General features: G+C 47.2%; 8 protein-coding genes across 8 annotated transcripts; 2 read left to right on the forward strand and 6 right to left on the reverse strand.

Annotated features, from left to right (window-relative positions):
* Window positions 1-540: 540 nt before the first annotated feature.
* On the forward strand, window positions 541-2,400 carry BGW36DRAFT_305891 (major facilitator superfamily domain-containing protein; the record flags this gene model as incomplete). The annotated part of the gene is made up of 9 exons (XM_046212105.1): window positions 541-591; window positions 650-829; window positions 875-956; window positions 1,005-1,105; window positions 1,166-1,218; window positions 1,275-1,535; window positions 1,601-1,787; window positions 1,847-2,236; window positions 2,293-2,400. 9 exons carry the CDS (start codon window positions 541-543, stop codon window positions 2,398-2,400), a joined length of 1,413 nt encoding a protein of 470 aa, XP_046066994.1.
* A 208-nt stretch (window positions 2,401-2,608) lies between these two features.
* On the reverse strand, window positions 2,609-5,141 carry BGW36DRAFT_440126 (uncharacterized protein; the record flags this gene model as incomplete). The annotated part of the gene is made up of 7 exons (XM_046221523.1): window positions 2,609-3,091; window positions 3,134-3,217; window positions 3,264-4,099; window positions 4,167-4,419; window positions 4,487-4,677; window positions 4,735-5,071; window positions 5,117-5,141. 7 exons carry the CDS (start codon window positions 5,139-5,141, stop codon window positions 2,997-2,999), a joined length of 1,821 nt encoding a protein of 606 aa, XP_046066995.1. The 3' UTR covers window positions 2,609-2,996.
* Window positions 5,142-6,585: 1,444 nt separating this feature from the next.
* BGW36DRAFT_411575 (uncharacterized protein) lies at window positions 6,586-8,730 on the reverse strand. The gene is made up of 4 exons (XM_046219176.1): window positions 8,639-8,730; window positions 8,487-8,581; window positions 7,505-8,419; window positions 6,586-7,445 (listed from the first exon to the last, which is right to left on the reverse strand). The coding sequence occupies exons 1-4, from the start codon at window positions 8,681-8,683 to the stop codon at window positions 6,806-6,808; spliced, it is 1,695 nt and encodes a 564-aa protein (XP_046066996.1). The 5' UTR covers window positions 8,684-8,730; the 3' UTR covers window positions 6,586-6,805.
* Window positions 8,731-9,095: 365 nt separating this feature from the next.
* Window positions 9,096-9,926, reverse strand: BGW36DRAFT_257434 (uncharacterized protein; the record flags this gene model as incomplete). Its single annotated transcript, XM_046210034.1, has 1 exon — window positions 9,096-9,926. A coding segment is annotated over one exon (831 nt), but the record flags the coding sequence as incomplete, so codon positions are not given.
* A 168-nt stretch (window positions 9,927-10,094) lies between these two features.
* On the reverse strand, window positions 10,095-11,912 carry BGW36DRAFT_350316 (NADH oxidase). The gene is made up of 2 exons (XM_046213318.1): window positions 11,535-11,912; window positions 10,095-11,464 (listed from the first exon to the last, which is right to left on the reverse strand). The coding sequence occupies exons 1-2, from the start codon at window positions 11,708-11,710 to the stop codon at window positions 10,351-10,353; spliced, it is 1,290 nt and encodes a 429-aa protein (XP_046066998.1). The 5' UTR covers window positions 11,711-11,912; the 3' UTR covers window positions 10,095-10,350.
* A 1,233-nt stretch (window positions 11,913-13,145) lies between these two features.
* Window positions 13,146-16,082, reverse strand: BGW36DRAFT_389345 (putative fatty acid activator Faa4). The gene is made up of 4 exons (XM_046217336.1): window positions 15,266-16,082; window positions 15,181-15,206; window positions 14,734-15,126; window positions 13,146-14,668 (listed from the first exon to the last, which is right to left on the reverse strand). The coding sequence occupies exons 1-4, from the start codon at window positions 15,709-15,711 to the stop codon at window positions 13,350-13,352; spliced, it is 2,184 nt and encodes a 727-aa protein (XP_046066999.1). The 5' UTR covers window positions 15,712-16,082; the 3' UTR covers window positions 13,146-13,349.
* Window positions 16,083-16,741: 659 nt separating this feature from the next.
* On the forward strand, window positions 16,742-18,106 carry BGW36DRAFT_389346 (uncharacterized protein). Its single transcript, XM_046217337.1, has 3 exons — window positions 16,742-17,009; window positions 17,086-17,247; window positions 17,332-18,106. The coding sequence occupies exons 1-3, from the start codon at window positions 16,958-16,960 to the stop codon at window positions 18,060-18,062; spliced, it is 945 nt and encodes a 314-aa protein (XP_046067000.1). The 5' UTR covers window positions 16,742-16,957; the 3' UTR covers window positions 18,063-18,106.
* Window positions 18,107-18,301: 195 nt separating this feature from the next.
* Window positions 18,302-19,834, reverse strand: BGW36DRAFT_364365 (uncharacterized protein; the record flags this gene model as incomplete). The annotated part of the gene is made up of 2 exons (XM_046214551.1): window positions 18,302-19,351; window positions 19,403-19,834. 2 exons carry the CDS (start codon window positions 19,832-19,834, stop codon window positions 18,302-18,304), a joined length of 1,482 nt encoding a protein of 493 aa, XP_046067001.1.
* Between the last annotated feature and the right edge of the window lie 2,419 nt (window positions 19,835-22,253).

Below are 22,253 nucleotides of genomic sequence, written 5' to 3' on the forward strand. Positions count from 1 at the left end.
TTCACGCTCAACCCAGAGTTAAGCAATCGCATCCGGTGCGTATCAAGTTTAGTCCAGTGATGGCTTTGACGAAATACCTCATTTTGGCCATACCCTGACGAGCCAGCAAATTTATCACTCCGCATAGCACTCAGATTAATCATAAATTAGATAAAAGTCTATTTCGACGAGCGGACCGGTGAATGGGGTTGGTGTCGGGAAATTCGAGTCATGCGGGATACTGGTTATACAAGGTACGCAGGGGTGCTAAAAGCGCAATATCAATCAGTACTTGAAGCATCACCATTCAACTATTGATACGTGGAGCTTCCAGCTTTACGTTTTCAAGTGTAGTACTACCGACAAAATAAGCAATCATGGAGATAAAACACGTTACCAGTCATGGGGAATCGGAGCATCACGTCGAGAAAATTGAGCCTTTGGAGGCAGCACAGGGTCTTGTCAACGCAGCAAATCTATTTCAGAGTATGCTCGGTCCATGCTTTCTATCAATGTGATTACTCTCTGATGAATGTTTCAGCCGATACGCACGGCCATGTCATGCAAAGGAACTTGATCCCTCGCCCTACCAACGACCCGAAGGACCCATTAGTATGTAGTAACTCTTATGACCCGAACTCAAACAGCCCATTTTCTAATTCTACGATAGACATGGAGTACCTGGAGGAAGCATCTTGCTTTCACAAGTATTGCCTTCTTTGTCTTCCTTTCAAATTATATCACAGCAGCAATTGGGCCCGCCCTTGTTTCAATTATCAAAGAGTTCAACATCAGTCAGACTCAAGCCGGATATCTCATTACGCTGAACATTCTTTCTCTTGGTGTGGGAGTACGTGCAAATTATATACCTGGTTAATTGATCTGACGTTTTCAGAACCTCTTTTGGATACCATTTGCCGTGAAGTTCGGTAAGCGGCCTATAATTATTCTGTCGTCAGCTATCTTCTTCGGCTCGTGTAAGGCTCTATCGGACCCTTCTGATAACAAATCTAACATCAAACAAGCTATATGGAGTGCACTGGCTAAGTCTTACGGCTCCCTATTAGGAGCGAGAATCATACAAGGATTCGGGGCCAGCTCATCTGAAGCATTGGGTCCAGCAGTGGTATGTTTTTAAGTACATATGAAATGGCGATCTTTCCATACTGACAGCTCGGCCGTCTAGGTGGCTGATCTTTACTTTCTTCATGAAAGAGGAACAAAAATCGGATTCTACACGTAGGCCTCGACCGCACTTCCTGTATGAAAAACCACTTTATTTAATTTGAACACAGGTTTATGATTGGTGGCGGAAGTTCCATTGGCGGCGTATTTTCCGGACTTGTAATGAAGTCAAGTAACAATTGGAGATGGGTTCAGTGGATGTGCACGATACTCACGGGTATCTGTTTCGCCCTTACCGTCCTATTCCAACCAGAAACGAACTTCAAAAGGTCGGCAGAATCTGAACTTGGCGAAGGCCCTGAGGTACTTCCCCACGAACAAGGTCAATACAGTTGGATCCAGTCTCTGGAACTCTTCGGTGGATATAATCGGTAACTACTACCATAAATGCATATCCATAAACGACATGGTCAGGGACTAACGACTGGCAAACTAGAGAAGGAAGTCTTCGCGCCTTCTTGCAACGTCCAATCGAACTCATTCTATACCCCGGTATTTTCTGGGCTGCAATCACATACGGCGTGACACTCGGATGGGTTGTGTTACAACAAACCGTGAATTCCGTGTATTTTCCGGAGCAATATGGCTTCAACGCCTTGGCTGTGGGAGACATCAGCGCCGCGGTAAATTACCCAAAAAATTCAAATGTTGTTAGGCCGTGTCAGTACTGAATACCTTGCAGACAATCATTGGCGCATTAGCAGGTTGCTTCTTCGGTGGCCCAGTAAGCGACTGGATTAGTGCGGCAATAGCGAAGCGGAAGAAAGGCTTGTTTACTCCAGAGATGCGACTGTGGACATTGGTCCCGGCCTTCATCCTCGGGCCCGTTGGCCTAATGTTATGGGGTGTAGGCCTTGGCAAAAACCTCCACTGGTCGGTTCCTATTGCAGGAACTGCCATTACCTATGGGATTTTGTGCTTAGTACCCGCTGTAGGGATGAGCTATGTCGTTGATAGCTACAAACCTCTGGCAGGCGAGGCGATAACTTCGTTGACGGCGTTCAAGAACACATTCGCATTCGGTATCAGCTTTGCTGTTTTTCCATGGCTTGAGAGAGATGGTTTTATCAAGGTAAATCAAGCAAACTCAAATATGTTTGACGGCACCACAGTTAACTTTTTTATAAGATGTCCGGGTATATGACGCTTATTGAAGGTCTCACTTTCTTAACCACGGTCCCTCTCTTCTTGTATGGGAAGCAGCTACGCAAATTCACAAGCCGTTATCATGTCTAATGGTTATATGGGGACCTCGTCCTCTGCAAGACCTTATTCGTCTGTCGCAAATACGAAGAATCGATAAGCTCAGCCAATGCAGCGAATGCGGGGAGAGGTAGTGCCGTATTTGAAAGTCGTCGCGTTTTAAGTGTAAAACACGTATTAATTGGAATAATCTTCAACATTGTATCATATCTTCTATTCTAGATTGTAAGAAAGAATTGCTGTTATTAAGCTATTAAAGTAATAATACTGTGCATGACAGATAAGCGAACATCAAATTTGAGACTCAACACATACAGTAGTATGGTAGTATATAAGGTGGTATTCTGGAAACCGACCTCACAAAGTAGCTCCGATTCGTAGCAACTGTATCTCCAAAGGACTGCAGATGCATTTGAGTAGTCGTACAACTCGACCAGAGACGAAACCGTGATGTAGAACATACGCTTACTGTCCAATAAACTCATGCTCATGCGGAGTTGTGTAAATGTTTCTACTCCCTTCAATTATGAAAAATGTTTGAACTATCGTGTTCGATGCGGCGGGGGGGTTGTCTCTTATGTTCTCGGGCTTCTCGATGCTGTGATATACCACAACATAGCGCGTCCGTTTCACTCCCAATTATCCATAACACCCGGAAACCCTTCATTGAATGACTCCATGTCAAAAGTAATGCTGGGAAAATCGGAGGTGAATAACGCCGGATCTAGAAATGGCAGACAGTTTTCTGGCCGGTTCTGGAAATTACCTAGGTATGGTATGTCAGAAAACGTGGCTGAAGTTGAAGCTATGTCAAAAGATTCTGTCTCCAATTCTGCCGCAGTATTCGGAGCTGACACGGTCAATACTACAGGTCACAACGGAAGTCGAAGACTTACTAGGTAAAGCTACACACTCAAGGGAGATATCATTTGTCCCGCAATCAACTTGTTCCGCATTCTCTGCGACAACACCATCATTCCCCAGTAAAATTGCGTTGTGAGTCAGCACAGAAAGTCTTGCACGGCCCGAATTACCCGTGAATATGTTGAATCGCTCAGGGGTCATAAATTTGGGCTCATTTTCGAGAATATGGGGGATTTTTGAATGTACTTGGTACAGCATTCGAGAATTAGTCTCCTTGAAAGAAATGTCAATCTCGACAGTCTTCGTCATGTGAAGAACAATTATCAAATTACTGACCAACAGAGCAGCAAACTTCCAGTACTTCTTCAGATGATGGATCATTCTAATATTCGCCGCTACATTTCTGTGCGCAACTTCTCTGACCCGTTTCTCTGTACACCAGATAAATGGAATTTGAATCGAGCAGGCACCGTATGCGGCATATGCAACAAAACTCGGTATCCGGCTTGGATCCCAAGTATCGTCGAGCGCAGCAGAAAAGTATTCTGATGCTATATTTGCATTCTCGTACGCTATTTGAGCAGATAGCTGACAAGCTTGAGATGACTGGGGATCGTTTACGCTTAAAGAGAATATGGGTACAATTGACGAATGTAGCGAACAAAGGCACTGATGGTAGATGATGTGAATGAGCAGCAGTCGGGGAAGAGAATCTTGGCGTGACAAGGCTAAGCGTTTGGGCTCGAGGCGCATGTACTGTGGTATCTCATTCCACCAGGCCTCGATTTTTTTGTCCAGAGTATGCATTGCAGAGATTCGCAAATCCCCACCCACCTCAGAGGTCCTTACAAGCTCGGCAGTAGCAGCCCTGGAAATTATCAGCCTCAAGCGCAGGTAACAAACAACGTGAAACAATGTTTAAAGATTTTATGTACCAGAGATCAAGTGCCTTGATCATCTCGCCGTAGATGCTGTTAGTGGTGTTGTCTGGGATAATGCCGGCTTCATAATCAGCATCTGCGCAGGGCAGTTTGAGATTTATCTGATGTAAACGTCTCTGATCAAAGAAAAGTATATCCGAGCTAAATGCATTGATAGCATGACACGCCCAATATTTTCGGCGTCGAATCTCGGACTTAAGGTTGTCTCGTTGATCAGGACGTTCGAACGACAGCCCGAGTACGTGGGCTATGCTCACCGCAGTTGCTACAGCTGAAAAGTTAACTATGAAGAACTATGTTCAGGCAATCCTTACCTTTGAACATAAATGACTTTCTCCATTCTCCAAGGCTGTACCAGAAGAGGGCAAGATTCATGCATGTTACTAAATTTGCCTCCTGAGGATCTTCAATCTCTGACATTGCAAGACGCGCCGCCTGATTAGCCCAAGAACGACTATATCGTTGTTCATCCAGTATCTGCTCGCAGTTGACGCTGCGTAGGAATCTATTTGTGTGATTCATGTCAAACATGATTCGTGTCAAAGAAAGCGTAAGCGCGTACCTCGAAGCAAATGCACAAACACTTAAAACTACCTGAGGCTTTTCACGGCCGGCAATGGCGCTAGGTTCAAAGGACGGCCGATGTAAAAGCAAAGAGGCGTTATAGATGTGAGAAAAATAAATAGGGATTAGGGTAACCAGAAGATCTCCAGGCACATGCATACTAGGAGTCAGGTCTTGACCTACCCCTCCGTCTTGCAATGGCACGGTGGTGGTAGATTGTGTGAGGAACAGGTTCCGACGAGATTCATAGCCCTCCTTTTGCTCGTACACGCATGTTCGTGCTGTTCGCACGCAACGTTGGCAGTTTGGTCTATCGCCACTGCATCGAACCTTCTCTATGTCAATGGACAGGTATGTATATGTTGTCTATTTACACGTACCTTCTGCGCATTGCATTGCCGACATGCTTTACGTGGCCGACCCGACATGGCCTGAGTATAAGGTCTCTAAATTCCTAGGCCAAGGTACAAATTGTTGGTATAGAAGGTAGTGCAAGACTGATCAAATTGGTGAATTAAGGATATAGTTAAATAATTACCCCGCACATTAGTCGGCATGCTAGCCGAATTAATTAGAAATTTGGATATATTTGGATAAATCCGGGGTATCCGGGGTCGCCTCTCAATAATTCTCTTTATAAAATACCCTAACACAGTTCTATAACTAGGGGATATCACTAACATAATTTAATATGCCCCGCTGCTGAAACAGATACCAGGCTTAATACAACACACCATATTTTGAGATGAAAAATGGAATAATAGGAACGAGGAACCCAACGAAAGATTTGAATTGATACTAGCAGACTGTCTGGAAAGTAGCGATTTGTGTGAAATCAAACAATCGGCAAAGAAAAAGTAAGAAAAGCTGGTCTTTTCGTGGTAGACTCGCTGATGATCTTTTTTCATTAGTCTTTTATCTGCTCAGTCTCTACTGAGCGAGAGCGAGTCTTGGCAAGGCCATCCAAAAGCCTCACAATGTCTGATTAAAGTTGCCAGCAATGACGTATACTTAACCAAAAAGCGTTTCCGCTTGTAGCTGACCATCAACCAAATACTAGTATTAATAGCAACGTGTTCCACATCCGTCGTCTAGCTTATAGAAGTAAGTAGTTCTAGGGTCATTTAGCTACAATCACGCAACGGACTAGCTCAATAACTTTTTCGATACGTGCTTCTAAGGAGATTTTCCTGATTATGGAAAGCAAGTCTATCTCAATCATAGTAACGAATATCCGACGTCTTGTGCCAGCAGAAAGATTGCTGTAGTTTGTGATTGGTGGTGGATGGGGACCACTTTGCTGGAAGAGGAAATTCTAGATGAAATTCACTTCAACCGACAACCGACAATTCCAAGTCTGCACTGCAATTTTAGTATTCTCGCGGCGTTGTCGAATAAAAATAGATCTCGCCTTGCTGCATTAGGAATAACATGTAATACTGTACCCAATTACACACCGGCGCACCGACGACTGCATGCATACTCTTGCGGTATCTTATTGGATACTCTTCCGGTATCTGTGTATGGAGCATTTGCACTGCAATTTTAGTCTCCTCGGGGTATTGTTGCATGGATCTCGCCTTGCTGCATTGGGAATAACTTGTAATACTATACCCAATTACATCCCGCTAACAGAATTCCAACTCTGCACTGCAATTTTAGCATCCTCACGGTGTTGTTGAATAAAGATAGATCTCGCCTTTCCGCATGAAGAATGGCTTGTAATTCTATCAATACACACCGCCACCGATGACTGCACTGCAACCTGCAGTTCAAACTGTTGTTATTGACCAATTCTGTTATTATTTTACTGGGTTACTTTACTCTAAAGCGCGTTGATTAGAATTTTGCCATTATTATACTAGATATGCTCTTCCACATGATAAGACCAAGCATCAACCATATTCCGATATTCTTCACGCTATAAACGTAAGATGAAAGAAATGAGAATGACACTCAATTTTAACGTAACTCTGGATGTCACTAAACATCATTTTATATCATTTATTATGCCCCCTGCTAAAAAAAAAATATCAGGCTTAATACAACGACACATATTTTGAGATAATTCAGATCATTATCCAAAGCATATCCACCAAAGTCTCCCACGCCTCTGCATAAGCAGATACCGGCGGCCAGCGCACAGAAAAAGACGCCAACAAACTCGAGACCTTCAAAACAGGGCCCATGGCAGTGCGAGCACTCATGTTGATGCTATCTCTGTGGAATATTCCCGCAGATGGCGATAGATGTTGACTCATCAAATAAACTGACCAAACTATTCCAGCTTCAAGAATACTCTCAGCTGCCAAATATACACTGATTATTCTGTGTTCAGCATTAAGTCGCGTGAAGTGGTCGATCATGGTAGATGCCGAGTAGGCTATAATCTGGAAGAGTTGCGATGGCGTGGAGGTCAAATAGATACCAGATGATGTGAAAAGAGGGTGTAGGGAAATGTACAGTCTTGCTGAATGGATGGAAATGTCAGACTCTATGGAATGTACTTGCATAGGAAGAGGGATCATGTTTTCGAAATAACTCGCAGGTTGGGCGGGAGATAACTGTAATTCTCGATGAATGGTTCGAAGAATTCGCAAGGTTTGCAACTCATCATGTAATATGTCAGACGAGGAAGAGTCTCCGCATACTTCTTGCAGTCGCATGTCGTTCAAATACGACGGGCGATCAAGATGCAATGCAATGGAGCTGAGCACTATTATCAATTATCGTATCCGAATGGCAAAATGGAAATAGAATATAATCACCTCTCTAATTTAAGAAGAGACCGCTCCAATCGAATAAATGGCTCATCCAACTCCATGCTCTTGAGCTGATAGCCTTCACGGAGACGCTGCAAGGTCGACGTTGCTCTTCCCAGAAGCTCCCATGCATCGCCTGAAAGAGGATAGATCAACTCACAGAGTGCGGAAGCGCATAAAGCTACGCAAACCCATCTCTCCGTCTTAATCGGGTCATCAGATGACAAGTGTTTATATTCTTGATGGATTTTATACACATCCTGTCTGCAGCGGGTCGATATGCTAGTTAAGTTAGGGTCAATGTCGCGGCTAACCAGCGCGGTTGACACGGCAAAGACTATAGTCAACGCAAGTGCATTGGCTTCTTCACCGTTTGTGCTGCTCCATTTAAGGGGGTTTTCATGAGATAGTAATGTGGATTCCTGGTCTAGCGGCAGAAGAGGGTACTCCGGGCTTACGATTGCCAGGTAGTGTTCAATTATGGATCGTTGAGTAGAGGGCGGCATTATCGAATGAGGCTCTAGCTTTCGCTGCTCATTCAGGGCGTTATTAATGGGAAATGATGGTCCCGAGGATGTGAAATTCTGTGGCCCCGTCGCTTGAGCAGGTCCGTCGTCTGGAACGAGCCGCTTTGAAATTTGCATGCCATTTTCCGCATGCCATTTGACCATGCTTTTCAAAACGCGCTCTAATAGTCTCGCTGAGGTGGCCGGGCCTAAGAAAACGGTTCGTGATGTAGGTAGGTGGTCATCATAAATATTCAAATAGTGGCCTTGTTGTTGAAGAACTACTTCCGGGGGCGCAACTTCATGTAGATCGTGGGTTGGCGGTACATGATTCCCTGTGGATGCTGTAGATGTTGTAGCATCCTTGATTTCAAGCTGCAGACTGGCCACCTTTTGTTGGAGCGAATGGAGGTAGCTATATACGAAGTTAACAAAGCTGAGGCATATCCAACAAGAATCAAAAGCAATAATTTTAATCTTACCTACAGGAAATCTCGCGCCCAAGAGAATCGTCCCAGAAGAGACACTCCACGTCTGCAATTCGGCAGTTCTTACATGTCGGCAGCTGGAGATCGCACTACACCAATAATAAGTCGACCGTGGGGTGAAGTGTATAGTGGGATGATTGGCTCACTTTTATTTTTCGTTTCCGGCATCTACTACAGACTTGCAGCGCCATCTAAACAGGCTCTCAAGAAGACAGGCTCAGGAGTGAAGGTGCAGTTTACATAGTTTCGAGAGCAGATGTTGTCGGCAAGGCATGCTTAGTAAGTCCCAGTTCTCGTGTAAAGAGGTACTAGGGTGCGGCGGACTATATATTCGTAACTTTTTCTGGTTCAAACTCTAACTATTTTTTTAGTAATAATATAGTCTTATGCAACAATTTCAAACTGGTTGGTATTCTAGAGGGCAGTATGAGTGCTTTAACAGATTGTGTGACAGCTCACTAGCAACTAGAGTTAGAGACAGTTGTCATGATCAGCCATTATGAAAAATGGCAATACAGCTCATTGCTTCTTCAAATAGCTAATTCCGATCCCCTAGCTAGTATCAGGTTGAGGGGTATTTTATGACTAGTATTGATCTCCAAATTGAGACGCCCACACCGCAGTAGCAATCTCCTCCAAGTCATCCTTGCTAAAGATGATGTCTTTTTCAATGTTCGCTGCAGCCGGTCGAAGAAAAAGTTGTTGGAAATCGACGACTAGAGGATCGCTGTTGGTGATCTGAATTGGCTTCTCGTCCGTCTCCTTTGAGAGCACAGAATGATACGTCATTTTTGGAATTATGTGGTCGTTGTCATCCTCCATAACCCACTTCTCAAACTCAATCGATCTCCTCTTTTGCTCTATTTTGGCCGTAACTACAGTCTTGACTGCGCCAATCGACTCTGTTAACCACCAATGGGCATCTTTAGCCAATTTCCACCGAGGCTCCGAATAGCCGATTTCAAGCGTCAATGTAGGCCATTGTCTAGTGCGGTTCGTGGGTAATGTAATCGGTCGATAGGCCTTGTCTGGTTCTTTTGTGCGTTTCTCCGTCTCAACCTTCCGAACAAAGGTAATCTTTTTGTCCAACCCATTCATTTCGTGAAGCTTGGCAATAAGCACTCTGTTGAAATTCTCCTGTGCGTTATAGTGCGCTTCCGTTGTCATTTTTATTACTATTGTTTCAAGGACCGGAAAATACGACTCGATGGGAAATGTAAAATCGTCAATCTCGGTCAAATCGTCAACCTCAGTCAAATCGTCATCGTCGATCAAATCTTGTAGGACGTCCTGGTTGACTTTTGAAAAAATGATATATTGGGAGCTTGATCTGGATGAATCTGCGGCAAATTGTTTGTAGACTTCGAGTTGGATGGAGTAGAAGTGGCGTTTGTCCTGATATTCGAATTTCTTTGTGTTGGCACTCAGCCCAAACGGAGGCTCGTTGTAGTGACTGCCATTTTCTTCAATTCTGTCACGTGCATCTGCATCGTCACTTCCAATAGACATCTTGTGGCTTCAGAACGAATTCTGACAAGTGCAGACAGTAATGAAATAAGTCCTGGACTTCTGTATTCTTCGGTGCCCAGTAAATGAAATACCCTGCAATCCAACAATGTCATGATGACATGGTTCATGAAAGTCTATTTCCACTTAATATTCAGTCAAGTTCAGACAGTCTAGTATCAGGGAAAATCTTCGAAGTCGACAATGAATTCAAATCATCTGGTTCCATGTTTTAGGGCTAAATAGTTCTCCCTCAATACACATGCATTTGAATTCAGCACAGCATGGTCTATACAATATATACAGCAGATGAAATTGAAAACATTTGAACAGTCCAATGAAGACTCTCCATTCACTTCTTACGTAAATCCTCAATAAACCGAGCAGCCACCTCCCCATCAGCCAGATCAAACGGGCGTTCCCCTCTACTAATGAAGCCAATCTGTGCAGTCGACGCAACAACACCAAGGCCAATATCCTTATCAAACGGCGGCGCAGGCGTCGGGACTTCCTCGATCTCCCCTGATATCAACTGCGCCGCCGCTGACGGCGCCTGCGTGGCTGATCTGCCCATAGCAACAGCATCCACAACCTCCAATGCCTTGACAATCCCACTAGCGGAACGAATGCCCCCCGTCAAAACAACCTTCGTCTTCCGCTTCTCCCCGGCCCCCTGCTTCATCGCGGGCACAATCGTCTCCGCAAAGTCCAGAAAGAACGCCTCCCTATTCCTCGTCGACTCTTTCTCTGCTGTCTCTACCTTATCCGGCGAGACAAGTCCCTCGACATTCCCACCACTCAATTCCACAAAATCAAACCAAAGCCCTTCACCCTGCAACACGCAGCACAACTCCTGCGCTTCATCCGGCGTGATTCCCCCCTTTTGGAACTCAACACTATTCAACTTTGCGCCAAGCACAAAACCCGGCGACGTATTCTGGCGTATCCCCCGGCCAATCTCAACCAACAACCTCATCCGATTCTGCAGTGACCCACCATACTCATCTGTCCGTTTATTCGTCGCTCCAGACAAAAACTGGGCAATGAGGTAGCCATGTGCCGCGTGCAGTTCGACGCCATCAAAGCCTGCTTTCTCGAGATACACGGCGGCATGCACAAACCCGTTTACTATTGTCTCAATATCCTCTTTTGTGGCAGCACGCACATTCTCTGTGAACTTCTTGTTCGAGTTGGGCCCGCTGTTGTTGCTATGCATTGGCAGTGTAGAGGCCGAGACAGCTTCTTTGATGAGCGCTGCAGAGGCCTTGCGGCCGATGTGCGAGATTTGGCCGATGATCAGGCTTCCATGCGATTTGCCGGCGCGGGCGAGGCGCTTAAAGGCCTCGAAGCGCGGTCCTGAGAAAGGGTATGATGGGTCGAGCGACATTTCGCCGGGGTTGCCGAGCATCAGGTATTGGGTTTGGATGTTGCCCGTGAGGATCGTGCCCCAGCCTCCTTCGGCCCAGCTGGAGTCATCAGCATCAGTACTCAAAATGTACACTCAAAAATAAAAAAATGGAGGATAGGTGGAATCACCGGCTATAAAGATTGATCAAGGCCTCCGTAGGAATACCCGACTCCGTTCGATCCTTTTCATCCCAAGTCGCCAGCATCTCGGCCATGGCGGCATTGAAGAGTCTGTTTTTAGCTGTTTTACCTGAATATTCGAATTCCAGGGGGCGAGCCAGGGCAGTGCGGTCGACGGTAGACATGGTGTATATGTTAGGCTAATAAGCCAGAAATTATTCTCCTCAATAGATCAATTGATTTATCAATTGAATATTATTCCTCAAGGCATACATGTCCAGTAATTTATATCCACGGATCCAGATGCATCCACACAAACTCACCAGTTCAAATGTTGGCAGGATTGATAATGAATTTGATTATAAATCCATCACAGTGCCAATTAGCCCTCAACTTAGCGCAGAAACACATCGATGAGATGAAACTATTGAACAATAGTTATTTAAAAGCAGCACTGATGATTAGCAGCAGAATAGGATATTGAATGCATCCGCCAATAGCATTCATTCGCAGCTAGCCTAGCGCGTACTTGCACATCGCGCACAACTCCGTTGCCACACGTAATATCAAGAAACTACAGCAAAGTATGTACATGTATTAAACTGGCCAGTGTGATGTAGCTTACGAAGCAGTTAATTAAGTTGGCTTAGATGATAGAATGTATGGAATTTACGTGAAATTTTTTTCTAATTATTCATCAATTCATCATTCATCATTTCATTGATCCTATGAACATAGTATATACCATACTAGCTCTCCCAGCCGTCGCTGGATATTAATAATCCCATTATATTAACTGGTTGCTCAGACCAGAACTGATCAGGACCTAACCACAGCCTGATCAAGCCTATACATATCCCTGTCTACCCACCCAAAAGTCATCCCCCTGGATGCATCATCAGGCACGCACGGCGCGGTATCGTTGATCTCTCACGTCGCCTCGCGCCCACGATCAGGCACGCCCGCCGATCCATCACGCCACCCCTGCCATCCGACGCAATCCCATATTTTATATGTCTCAAAAGTGCTATATCCTTGTAACCTTCCTTCCTTCTTTTTCCAGAAGAAGTGTCTGGTTTGGTCTCATTTCTCCACACTAACAATCCGCACATTCAGCTTCCTGTCCAACTCCTCCTTCTCCTTATCCGTCGCTACCATGCCGAGCGCAGACTCGATTTCCGACGAGGTTGCCATGCCGATGCCGGCCCAGGCCATCAGGCCGACGCCGAAGAGAAGGCGGGTGCGCGGGGTGAGGTTTTTATAGGAGCTGGATAGGACAAAGAGACATCAGCTGTTAGGTGTGTCGTCCCAACACAAACATAACACCTAGGGAAGGAAAGGAAAGTGGGGGGGGCGGTTACCTCCAGAGAGACATTTGCTGTTCTTCTCCTGTCTGTTGTAGGGCAGGGGTTTATAATACAAGGGCTTATAATAATAAGCGTGGAAGATTGGGTGGTCGAGAGCGAGAGCGACAGCGACAGCGACAGCTTTCTTTGCATGTGGAAGAGCCGGTGGAGCTCGGCTCATGCTTATCACAGTGACTAGTCTGACTAATTAGGCTTGGCGTCCTCATACAATCGTATATAGTACTGTCAGCAAGTGTAAAATAACATGTGATTGAATAAAAACAACTGAATCGACCACGGGATTTTGCATTTGCTAACTTTGTCATCTTTTCAACTTGCTCAAACAACCACAAAAGAATCGTACGATGCTAACAAAAGAACCGAAAACTACAAAAAACATAATTACATTATATACGCATACGCAACGATCCGCCTCTAGACATCTTTGTCTACTCTCCACCCTCCACCATGTGCTCAATTACGCCAGGCTAGCGCTCTTATTTACCATATGCACGGTTGATGTCGGTGCGGAAGTGGTCGACGATCTTCTTGCGCTGCAGCTTTTGGGCCGCAGTGGTGTAGCCCTGTGAATGAATAATAAATTAGCTGAAGACAAAAAGGGACAAAAGAGATGAAAGAAATGAAAGTGAGAGATATGACGTACGTTTTGTGGGTTCCATTCCTCGTCAGACAGAACTACACCATCAATTATTTCAATCCCCCGCAGATTACCCGCCTTGCCTGCGCTTTGCAACTCCTTCAACACCGCAGCCTTCAAATCCTCATTGTGAACCAACGACTCCACGGTCTCCCCGGCGATGCCATTCGCCTTGGCAATCTTCTGCAGCGCAGCCTCGACCGGCACAACAATAGCAATCGGCTTGATTTGGTCCTCGGCGGCATAAATGCAAATGTTGGCTACGACGGGGTGTGCGCGGTAGACGGATTCAAGCTTCTCGAGCGCAATGTACTCGCCGTTGAGCGTCTTGACCAAGTTCTTCTTGCGGTCGATAATCCGCAGGTGGCCGAATTTGTCGAATTCGCCAATGTCACCCGTTTGGAACCAGTTGTCGTCGGTGATGGCGCTCCGGGTCTCCTCGTCGTTTTCGTAGTATCCGTTAGTGACACTGCCGCCGCGGATCAGGATCTCGCCCTGAGGAGGGTCGTTCTTTGTAAAGTAGCCCGCGTCGGGGAAGTCTACCAGCTTGATCTCGATGCAGGCCGGGATATCGCCGAGGGCGTCTGGGTTCCATGCCAGCGGATCTTGCAGTGCTCCCATCGCAGTCGTCTCGGTCAAACCGTAACCGCTGATCATGGGCGCAATCGCGTATGAGATGAACTTCAGAGTATCCTTGGAAATGGGACCACCACCGTTCATCAACAATCGCAGACGGCCACCGGTGGCGTCCTTGATCTTCTTGAAAGCGACTGCATCAAGGATACCAGAGCCTGGCAGGCCGTTTCCAAGAAGAAAGGCTTTGGCGCTAATCGATCCCCAGAATATGTTCCTTGCGAGGAAACTAGCCTTGCCCACATTTGCTAGGATTCCTTTCTTGACGGTCTCGAAGACGGCGGGCACTCCGACGAGAACGGTAGGCTTGAACTCGCGGATGTCGCCCTTGCAGTTGCGCATTGAGGCGTCTGACAGGGTTCTCGGGTTTCCATAGCCCATGGAACCACCCCAGAACAGGACGCAATTTTCAAAGACGAACTCGAGGATGTGAGCCAGCGGGAGGTAGGTAAGCAACGAGTCTCCGGGTCCAAGGTAATCGCCGACAATCACGTTCACACCAGCCACTTCACTCATTAGCTCCACCACACTTAAAGCAATGTCTTGAACTTAAGCAATGGCTTGAACTCACCAGCTGCGACGACATTTCCTTGTGTCAAAGACACACCCTTTGGCTGACCCGTTGATCCCGAAGTGTACATGATACAGAAGAGGTCTTCAGGAGCAGGAGGAACAGGGTCGACTGGGTTCTCTTCGCCAAGCTTGTGCAGCTCATCAAAGCTGAGGACGTTAATATGGCTGAAATCCGACTTGAGCTTGTCTAAATGCTCCTGTTTGACTTCTCCAGTGTTGTAGATGATATGTTTGAGGGTCGTCGCATCGGCGAGAACATTGATCAGCGAGGGGAGCAGGTTCGGGTCCAGGAACATGGCGTCGCTCCTTGTCTGTTTGAGAGAATGCCTCAGGCCGTCTTCACCGAGGGTGTCGTAAGCGGTAACAAATGTCAGGGACTGGGATCCAGCGCCTATAACAGTTTCATATTAGCCAGGGCATACTCAAGCCATGACAACAACCTCACCGTGCGAAAGAGCCAACCAATGTGCGCTACAGGCAAATATCAGCATGCATTCATTCTTGTTGATACTCAATACAGTGGCACATACCTAGTCGCCGCATAAAGATGCAGTCTGTCACCCTTACTCAAGCCGAGCTTGCGCAGGCCCGAACCAAGCTGCAGAACCAGCTTCTCGAACTCGTTGAAGGAGAGGTACGAGTACTCGCTCATCTCAAAGTACGTCCACTTCTTGTCGACCTCCTGTTCGACGCCATCGATGACCTTCTTAACCTTCTTGTTCTCGACGTGGGTCTTGATCAGGCGGCGCGAGCCCACGCACTTGGCGTTGCCGAACAACCTGGCGCCTCGCCGCATGATATCGTAGACGGTCGCGACGTCGTCGGCTGGGCGGGTGATCAGCTTGTCCTTGGAGGCTGGATTGCGGCGAGGAATCGTCTCGCCGTCCACAGGGTCGTAGCCGGAGGCCTCGACGGTGAAGGGGCCTCGCTTGGCCATGCGCGGCTGTATGTTGAGGTTGGCGTCTCGTTTCGACATGGTTGATTAATTTATTTCCGGTGGTGTGAGGATTGGCGATGGCGTGAAAAGCCTGTTGCTGCCCAGGAGACTGTTAGCTGCGAGCTTGCGGAGCCGAGCCACGGGTGCTACGTCAGAGGCGAGAGAACGGACCAGGCAGGCGACTGCGACTATAATACTATGTAGACGAATGAATAAAGTAGAAGAGAAATAGCACAACAACGACGATAAAAGCGGACAGGCGAGCTGGTTGGGGCTGTTCGGTGAGGGCAGGTGTGAGCGCGCGGAGTGCAGACGGCAAAGCTGCGGAAGCTATGAAGTAGTATGAAGTCAGTTGCGGAGGCTAGCCTTAACAGTCTACACAATCAAGAATTGAATAATAATAAGAAAAATGCTACGTAGCGCCAGCACTTGGTATGTTAGTATATTAATTAGTGCTACCTCGGGTGTTGACTACCAAGTACTAATTAATAGTTACAAGCAGACCTAGCCAGGGTCAGGCCAGGTCTCAACGATCCATGCACTTGCAGAGCTGCACGCTATGGTCGAGGGCCGTGCTGGCTGTGCTCTGGCCTTTCCAGTCCAGTACCTACAGTGCAGTACTTACTCTGTGCGCATGTATCCAGGTACAATGCTACTTCTTTGCCAGGACACATGGCGGCCGGTGAGCAAGTGTAGAGTCGGAGTGGCTGCTAAGATCGTCGCTCTCGGTACCCCATATTGCTGCTGCATGATGATGTCGCGGCTGCTTGGAGTTTCAACGCCCAAGTAGACTGATTGTATGTATAATAATAAGAACAGAAATAATAACGAACTCTCCGTTCATAACAACACCATAATGAATAATGAAATACAACATTGAATATGATAAAACAATACCAATGCAAGGAATCAAGGATTATCCCAGGGACACAGCCAATCAGGACAACCCAGCTTGTTGGGGTTAGCGTCACAACCGTCCCCAGCCCGGAGTATCAATAGTAAAGAGCAAATTATGTCAGTCCGCATATATTTATTTCATCCTAGCAGAATATCAATATATCATCAGAGAGTCGGAGATATTATTATCATCAAGGAGTAGCACAGTACTCCGCAGACACGTAACAGCACCGTGCAATACGAGAAATTAACAGACAGGCCACAAATGCATCGATCCTCATCCCCCGTGCGGGGTACGCTAACCGGTTCCCATTACAGGTTCGACGCTTAATACACCATCGACGATACACACACGTATTATAAACACCGACCATCGAAACGAGCCCATATGCGCGCCTTTCTCTCGTCACTGGGCGAGCACATCGTCGATGCAGAGGAGGGTACGTCCCGAATTACTAGCTATTATGACAATACTCGAAATAGAAGGAAAAAAGATTTGATAGATAGATATTCTAGAATCCTTCCTCCTCTTTTCCCGCTCCATCCCCTCCGCTAACCTCGGCTTTCTCGACTCGCATGCGGCCTCGGTCACCTTGACCATCCATGCCCACGACCTGACCATCCATCAATCACCAACCCTGCTCTCGTCGTCGCGCGCAGGGGGGACGACTGGCGCTGGTGTGTGCCCCCTTTCCTCCCCCTGCATCAATTGATACATATACGTATTCTGTTTCTATATTTACTAATCGTTGTACATGCAAGTTCTCTGGAAAATAACCCCGCGCTTCGCAGAATGGATTTCTGGTAGCTCAAACCCACTCTGGACGGAATCAATCCTTTCGCCTACGGCAAGCGTTGTCGAGCTAGGCTGCGGGATTTCAGCGGTCGTGGCTCTCGCGCTGGCCCCGAGAGTAGGCCATTTCCTAGCTACGGACCAGGAGTATGTGAGAAGGAAGTTTAGGGAGAATATTGATGAGAATTGGCCTGAAGTAAAACCGGGGCGCTCCGCTGGAGGGAGGAGGGTGAAGGGGGCGAGTGGTGGAAAGTCTAGGGGTGGTAATGGTAGTGGTAGTGGTAGTGGTGATGGAGTGAATATCACCTTCGCACCACTCGACTGGGAGCGTGATGAGCCTGCAACCCTCAAGCAACTGATCCCCAACGCGGATACAGCGGCAGACGCTGGCTTCGATGTGCTCGTCTCGTGCGACTGTGTGTATAATGAAGCGCTAGTGCCGAGTTTCGTGCGGACGTGCGCTGAGATCTGTCGGTTGCGACCAGTACAGAATGATTCTGGCAATGAAGATGGCGGGGTTAGACTGAGGCCGACGGTTTGTGTGATTGCGCAGCAGCAGAGGTCGCCGGATGTCTTTGAGGCCTGGCTGAGGGAGGCGATGCGCGTGTTTGATGTCTGGCGGTTGAGTGATGAGGTGCTTGGGGATGGGTTGAAGGATGGGACCGGGTATGTGGTGCATGCACTGCTGCTGAAGGGCTAGTACATACGTACATGTATCAATTGATGTATACGAGACGTAGACATGGTAGGTGTAGATTAATGGATTATGATATTACGTACAATATGCACACTTCCGCCGTCGCTGATATGAAAAACCAAAAGTCACAAATGAAACATCGATCAACTCAAGGGGAATCTGAATCAAAGGTCTGATCTGGCTAAAATACATGTCTCACAGCTGCGCTGAGATATTGAAAAATAAATAAATAGTATACTCTACTAAGCCTGAACCTCGCTATTCGACGGCGTCTGGACAGCCGCTGATTCCTCCTTCACCGCGACGGCAGCCGGTTCTGATGGACGCGGCGAGTGCGAGGTCCAGGCCTCGGCGCGGACGTTGCTGTCAATCATCGACGCAATGCTCGCTTTATTCGAGGTGCTACTGGTACTCGCTTGTGGTGGGGAATCTCGGGGCTGGAGCAGTGGTGGTGGTGGTGGTGGTGGTGGTGGTGGAATGCTGCTGCCATTGGAATTCGTATGCTCAGTGGCCAGTGGTGGACTGATTGCTTCCTTTTTGATCCCCTCTGGCGTTGGCGTTGGGGCTAGACGTTGACCTGTTCCTGATATTGGCGGGAGACTGCCTTCGTTATCTGACCCATTCGACGAGTACTCCTCATCCGGATCAGTATGCATCGATCCCGCTCGACTCCCCTCAGTCGACGCGCGTTTCAGACTCGGCCGTTGCGGCCGTGGCGCATTCGGATCGTAAACCGTCCCACAGAGATCCAGCGCGCGCGACTGACTCCCCAGACTGCGGTCTTTGTGTTTCTTGGTGAGATGGCACATGAACCCATGCAGCGTCACAAAGTCTGATTTTCCGCAATCCGGCGCTGGGCAGTCGAGATACACCAGCTGGCCGTCGGACGGCCGTTTCCATAGCGCGCGACCCGCTGGATCGTAAGTTGCCGGACGGCCGTGGCGTTCGCCCCATGCTTCGGCGTTCTTGATCGTGTATTTCTGCTTCTTGCGGAATGTACCCGTGCCGGCGCCACTACCGTTCATGCTCATGTTCATGTTCATGTTGACTATCGGGCCAGGGGCGACCATGGGTGTTGGTTGTTGGATGATGGCTGGCGGTGGTGGTCTCATCTCAGCCGACGCCGGCGGCCGTGGCTCAGGCGGACTTTGTTGTTTGAAGAAGGCTAATGTCGTTGCCGCGCTGGTTTCGGAGAGACGTCGTGGTGTTGGGGGAGGTGGAGATTCGGTTTGCCCGTCAAACGTGAGGCCCATTGACTCTCTCTTCAACCGCTTTCGTCGTCTCCGTAGTTCCTAACCCTGTTAGCAAGGAAATTAGTTGCTTGTGAATGAGAGAGGGCGTACATCTTCTTCTGCCTCTGCTCGCTCAGTGATCATTCGAAACTCCTCATCTTCCCGCTTCCTCACATTCAGCGTGTGCGCTCGAGCAGCCGCACGGCTTGATTCTTCATGTTCGATTTGGCGCAGCCGGGCTTCAATCTGGTCAATCTGGGACGGGAGGAGCGGAGGATGCTGCTGGTGAGGGACAAGGGTTTGTTGCTGGAGAGGAGGTCCTGGCGGAGCATGATGGGGAGGAGGAGGAGGTGGTGGTCCATGATCTATAATGGAAGTTGCATATGGACGGTATAGCGCCGGACCAGGAGGCGCGGAGGTTTGCACATTCGGATTGATAGCGATTGGATGGAATCGGGGCATGGCCATTGTAGGGCCATGAGTATGCCCGCTGACCCCATTTTCTCCAACTGGCGGAGGAGCTGCTGCGGAGGCAGCAGTCATGGTGTCTGTGTCTTGTTACTATTGTGCCCGATAGTGTAGGATCGTAGCATTGACGGATAAAGTAGAGTGAATATTCTTACTGTTGCTTTCTCTTTCTCTTATTGCAATGTCGACTAACCTAGCTCTATTGTACGAGCAATGCAGAGTACTGGTAGCTGAGCTGAACGTATCAGGAGACACCCCGTACAGTCTGATACATGTGAATCCGTCTGCCGCGAGATAACGGTTGATAGAGCCGACGAAGCTAGCTGCTGAAGCTCAGCTCTAGTTCAGGGTGCTACTGATCGGCTCTGCTTGGTCGAATCGAATGGGTCATACAAGGATGCACGATAGGCAGTGTTGCTGTTTAGTACTGTCTAGTAGTAGTGACCGGCGGCTAATAGAGTCGAGCCTATGTCAACACAAGCCGAGGTGCACCAGAATGCCCCCGTACCAGAAATTGGGAAAGTTCAACTTTCAGTCACGTATTCTCGTCGAACTATCAATGTTCCCTGTTGGTTGATGATTCGGTCAGCCCTGATGTCGCGCGATGACGATGGAAGGGAGGGGAGGGATGGCGATCAAGGGAAGAAATTAAGAATAGCAGGAAGATTATTATGGGCAAACAAAATGTGGGTGGATATTTTCTTCTTTTGATTTTTATTTTTAATTTTTATTTTATTTGACGGTATTGGTACAGTACAGGTACAGGGCGAATAGCAGGCGGGAACACAGAATAAAAGTATCAGAAAAGTAAATACTAGAAACTGCTGCCGGGTGGGGCCATTATTTCGTTCACCCAACTTAGACTATACGATTATTACTATTATTATGAAGTCATATTATGATAAATTCGGGTGATTATTTACCAGCTTAGTTACATTGTATTGTCATCATAATAGAGAGAGAACTCAGGAGAAGAGAAAAGGAGGATATGAAATACACTGTCATGCGAGGGACCCATGTGACTCGGTCGTTGGCAGGACCAAGAAGGAGCACAGGGGAAGGGGTACCTCCTTCCTCTGCGCTCATCAAGACAGACTAGAGACCTAGAATCGGTAGTGACGAACGAGAACTTCTGACTTATTAATTAATAATTATTAACTATCTGATTGACTAATGAGAAACAAGGAGCGGCTGTGTGAATAGCGCTGCCCCTATTGGCTGCTTGCCCTTCACAGCCCGACCAATTGCCAAACAAGGCCGGAGCGAGATGTGGTGTCATTGGCCACACTATCCCCCTAAGATAGAACCGGTCTAGCGGGCTGTATAACACTGTGGGTCAAGCTCATCTATTGAAAGTTAGAAACGGTCAAGCTGCTCTGACCCTGCTTCTGATTGGTTAGAACTTCGCTAGCCGCTGCGCCTGCCAAAATCTTGGTCGGCCACTTTATCAAATTTATCAAAAATAAAAAAAATTCAGCCACCAGTGATCCACTATTGGATTCATCATTATGCTCGTCTCCGTCCTAGTTGGACCTCGTATAGTCATAGATTATTATTTTACGCTGAATCATATGACAGAAGATAGTATCCGTATTTTTAGTCGGAGTAGTAGAATCAAAAGGGGCGATCAGTAGCGCCTTCAACATTATCAAAATCCCAAAATTGTACATTATATATATAGTCTTTGTTGACTACATTAGACTAAATGCAGTTGTTTATTATGAAACGTACCACAAGACCCAACATGACAAGTCACCCAAACCAATACAATATTACAAGTAATATACCCGTGCGACCAACAAATATCGACCATTGACCCGAACCGTCAAGCCTAACGAATAACATTCATAATCACAACCAAACCCCAGTCGTTCATTCGCCAAATGATCATAAATCCAAAAAAAAATCTCCCGAGCAAGCTAATATACCTGCCAATAATTATCATTGGAGTATGCCTACATAGTACAGCCACAGAGGCCAGAGCCCATCTCACCGGTTTAATCGCCGACACAAACTTAGATACAGCCGAGAGACTGATCGTAAATACTAATCGTAGATAGAAGCAGAGTTTTAAGTTTGGCCAACGCAGGCTGACGGTTTGAGCTTTATCATGATTATGAAACTAGGATTTGATAAGTTAACTTACATGGACGCGTCTCGTACTGTTTACCAGTGTTAGCATGAGCTAGCGAAACGTCATTTTCGTTGCCTCTGATTCGTTGCGTGTGCACCAATCCGATGAGATGCTATTCTTTACTGCGTACTTTAGAATTAGATCTGTTGAGTAAGTTACGTACTAACGTTTGTTAAAGTCTTGACTAAGCAGGGCAAATCCCGGCGCGACTAATACAGTTGGACTGCATACTAAGGTCAAGTACTTGTCATTGTATACGTGGTCTGGACCACGTCATCCATTACTCTTCCAATTATAACTGGGAGGTGGGTGCAGGACATTGATTGATGGAGGAAGTGTATCCTTGGGTCGATCAGCGGT

Source organism: Talaromyces proteolyticus (assembly GCF_021365285.1).
Source record: "Talaromyces proteolyticus strain PMI_201 chromosome Unknown BGW36scaffold_13, whole genome shotgun sequence".
Classification (NCBI taxonomy): domain Eukaryota; kingdom Fungi; phylum Ascomycota; class Eurotiomycetes; order Eurotiales; family Trichocomaceae; genus Talaromyces; species Talaromyces proteolyticus.

What these genes read in the sequence shown, in the direction of transcription:
- BGW36DRAFT_411575 (XM_046219176.1), bottom strand. Translation starts at nt 8,683, where the DNA reads ATGGCGCTGCAAGTCTGTAGTAGATGCCGGAAACGAAAAATAAAA. An exon ending in GGGCGCGAGATTTCCTGTAG is followed by an intron (nt 8,420 to 8,486) that starts GTAAGATTAAAA and finishes CTTCGTATATAG; the next exon opens with CTACCTCCATTCGCTCCAAC. An exon ending in TCTCTTCTTAAATTAGAGAG is followed by an intron (nt 7,446 to 7,504) that starts GTGATTATATTC and finishes AATAGTGCTCAG; the next exon opens with CTCCATTGCATTGCATCTTG.
- BGW36DRAFT_350316 (XM_046213318.1), bottom strand. Translation starts at nt 11,710, where the DNA reads ATGTCTACCGTCGACCGCACTGCCCTGGCTCGCCCCCTGGAATTCGAA. An exon ending in TTGATCAATCTTTATAGCCG is followed by an intron (nt 11,465 to 11,534) that starts GTGATTCCACCT and finishes TGATGACTCCAG; the next exon opens with CTGGGCCGAAGGAGGCTGGG.
- BGW36DRAFT_389345 (XM_046217336.1), bottom strand. Translation starts at nt 15,711, where the DNA reads ATGTCGAAACGAGACGCCAACCTCAACATACAGCCGCGCATGGCCAAG. An exon ending in CATCTTTATGCGGCGACTAG is followed by an intron (nt 15,207 to 15,265) that starts GTATGTGCCACT and finishes ATTTGCCTGTAG; the next exon opens with CGCACATTGGTTGGCTCTTT. An exon ending in AGGAAATGTCGTCGCAGCTG is followed by an intron (nt 14,669 to 14,733) that starts GTGAGTTCAAGC and finishes TAATGAGTGAAG; the next exon opens with TGGCTGGTGTGAACGTGATT.
- BGW36DRAFT_389346 (XM_046217337.1), top strand. Translation starts at nt 16,958, where the DNA reads ATGCGCGCCTTTCTCTCGTCACTGGGCGAGCACATCGTCGATGCAGAG. An exon ending in CATCGTCGATGCAGAGGAGG is followed by an intron (nt 17,010 to 17,085) that starts GTACGTCCCGAA and finishes TAGATATTCTAG; the next exon opens with AATCCTTCCTCCTCTTTTCC. An exon ending in AGGGGGGACGACTGGCGCTG is followed by an intron (nt 17,248 to 17,331) that starts GTGTGTGCCCCC and finishes TGTACATGCAAG; the next exon opens with TTCTCTGGAAAATAACCCCG.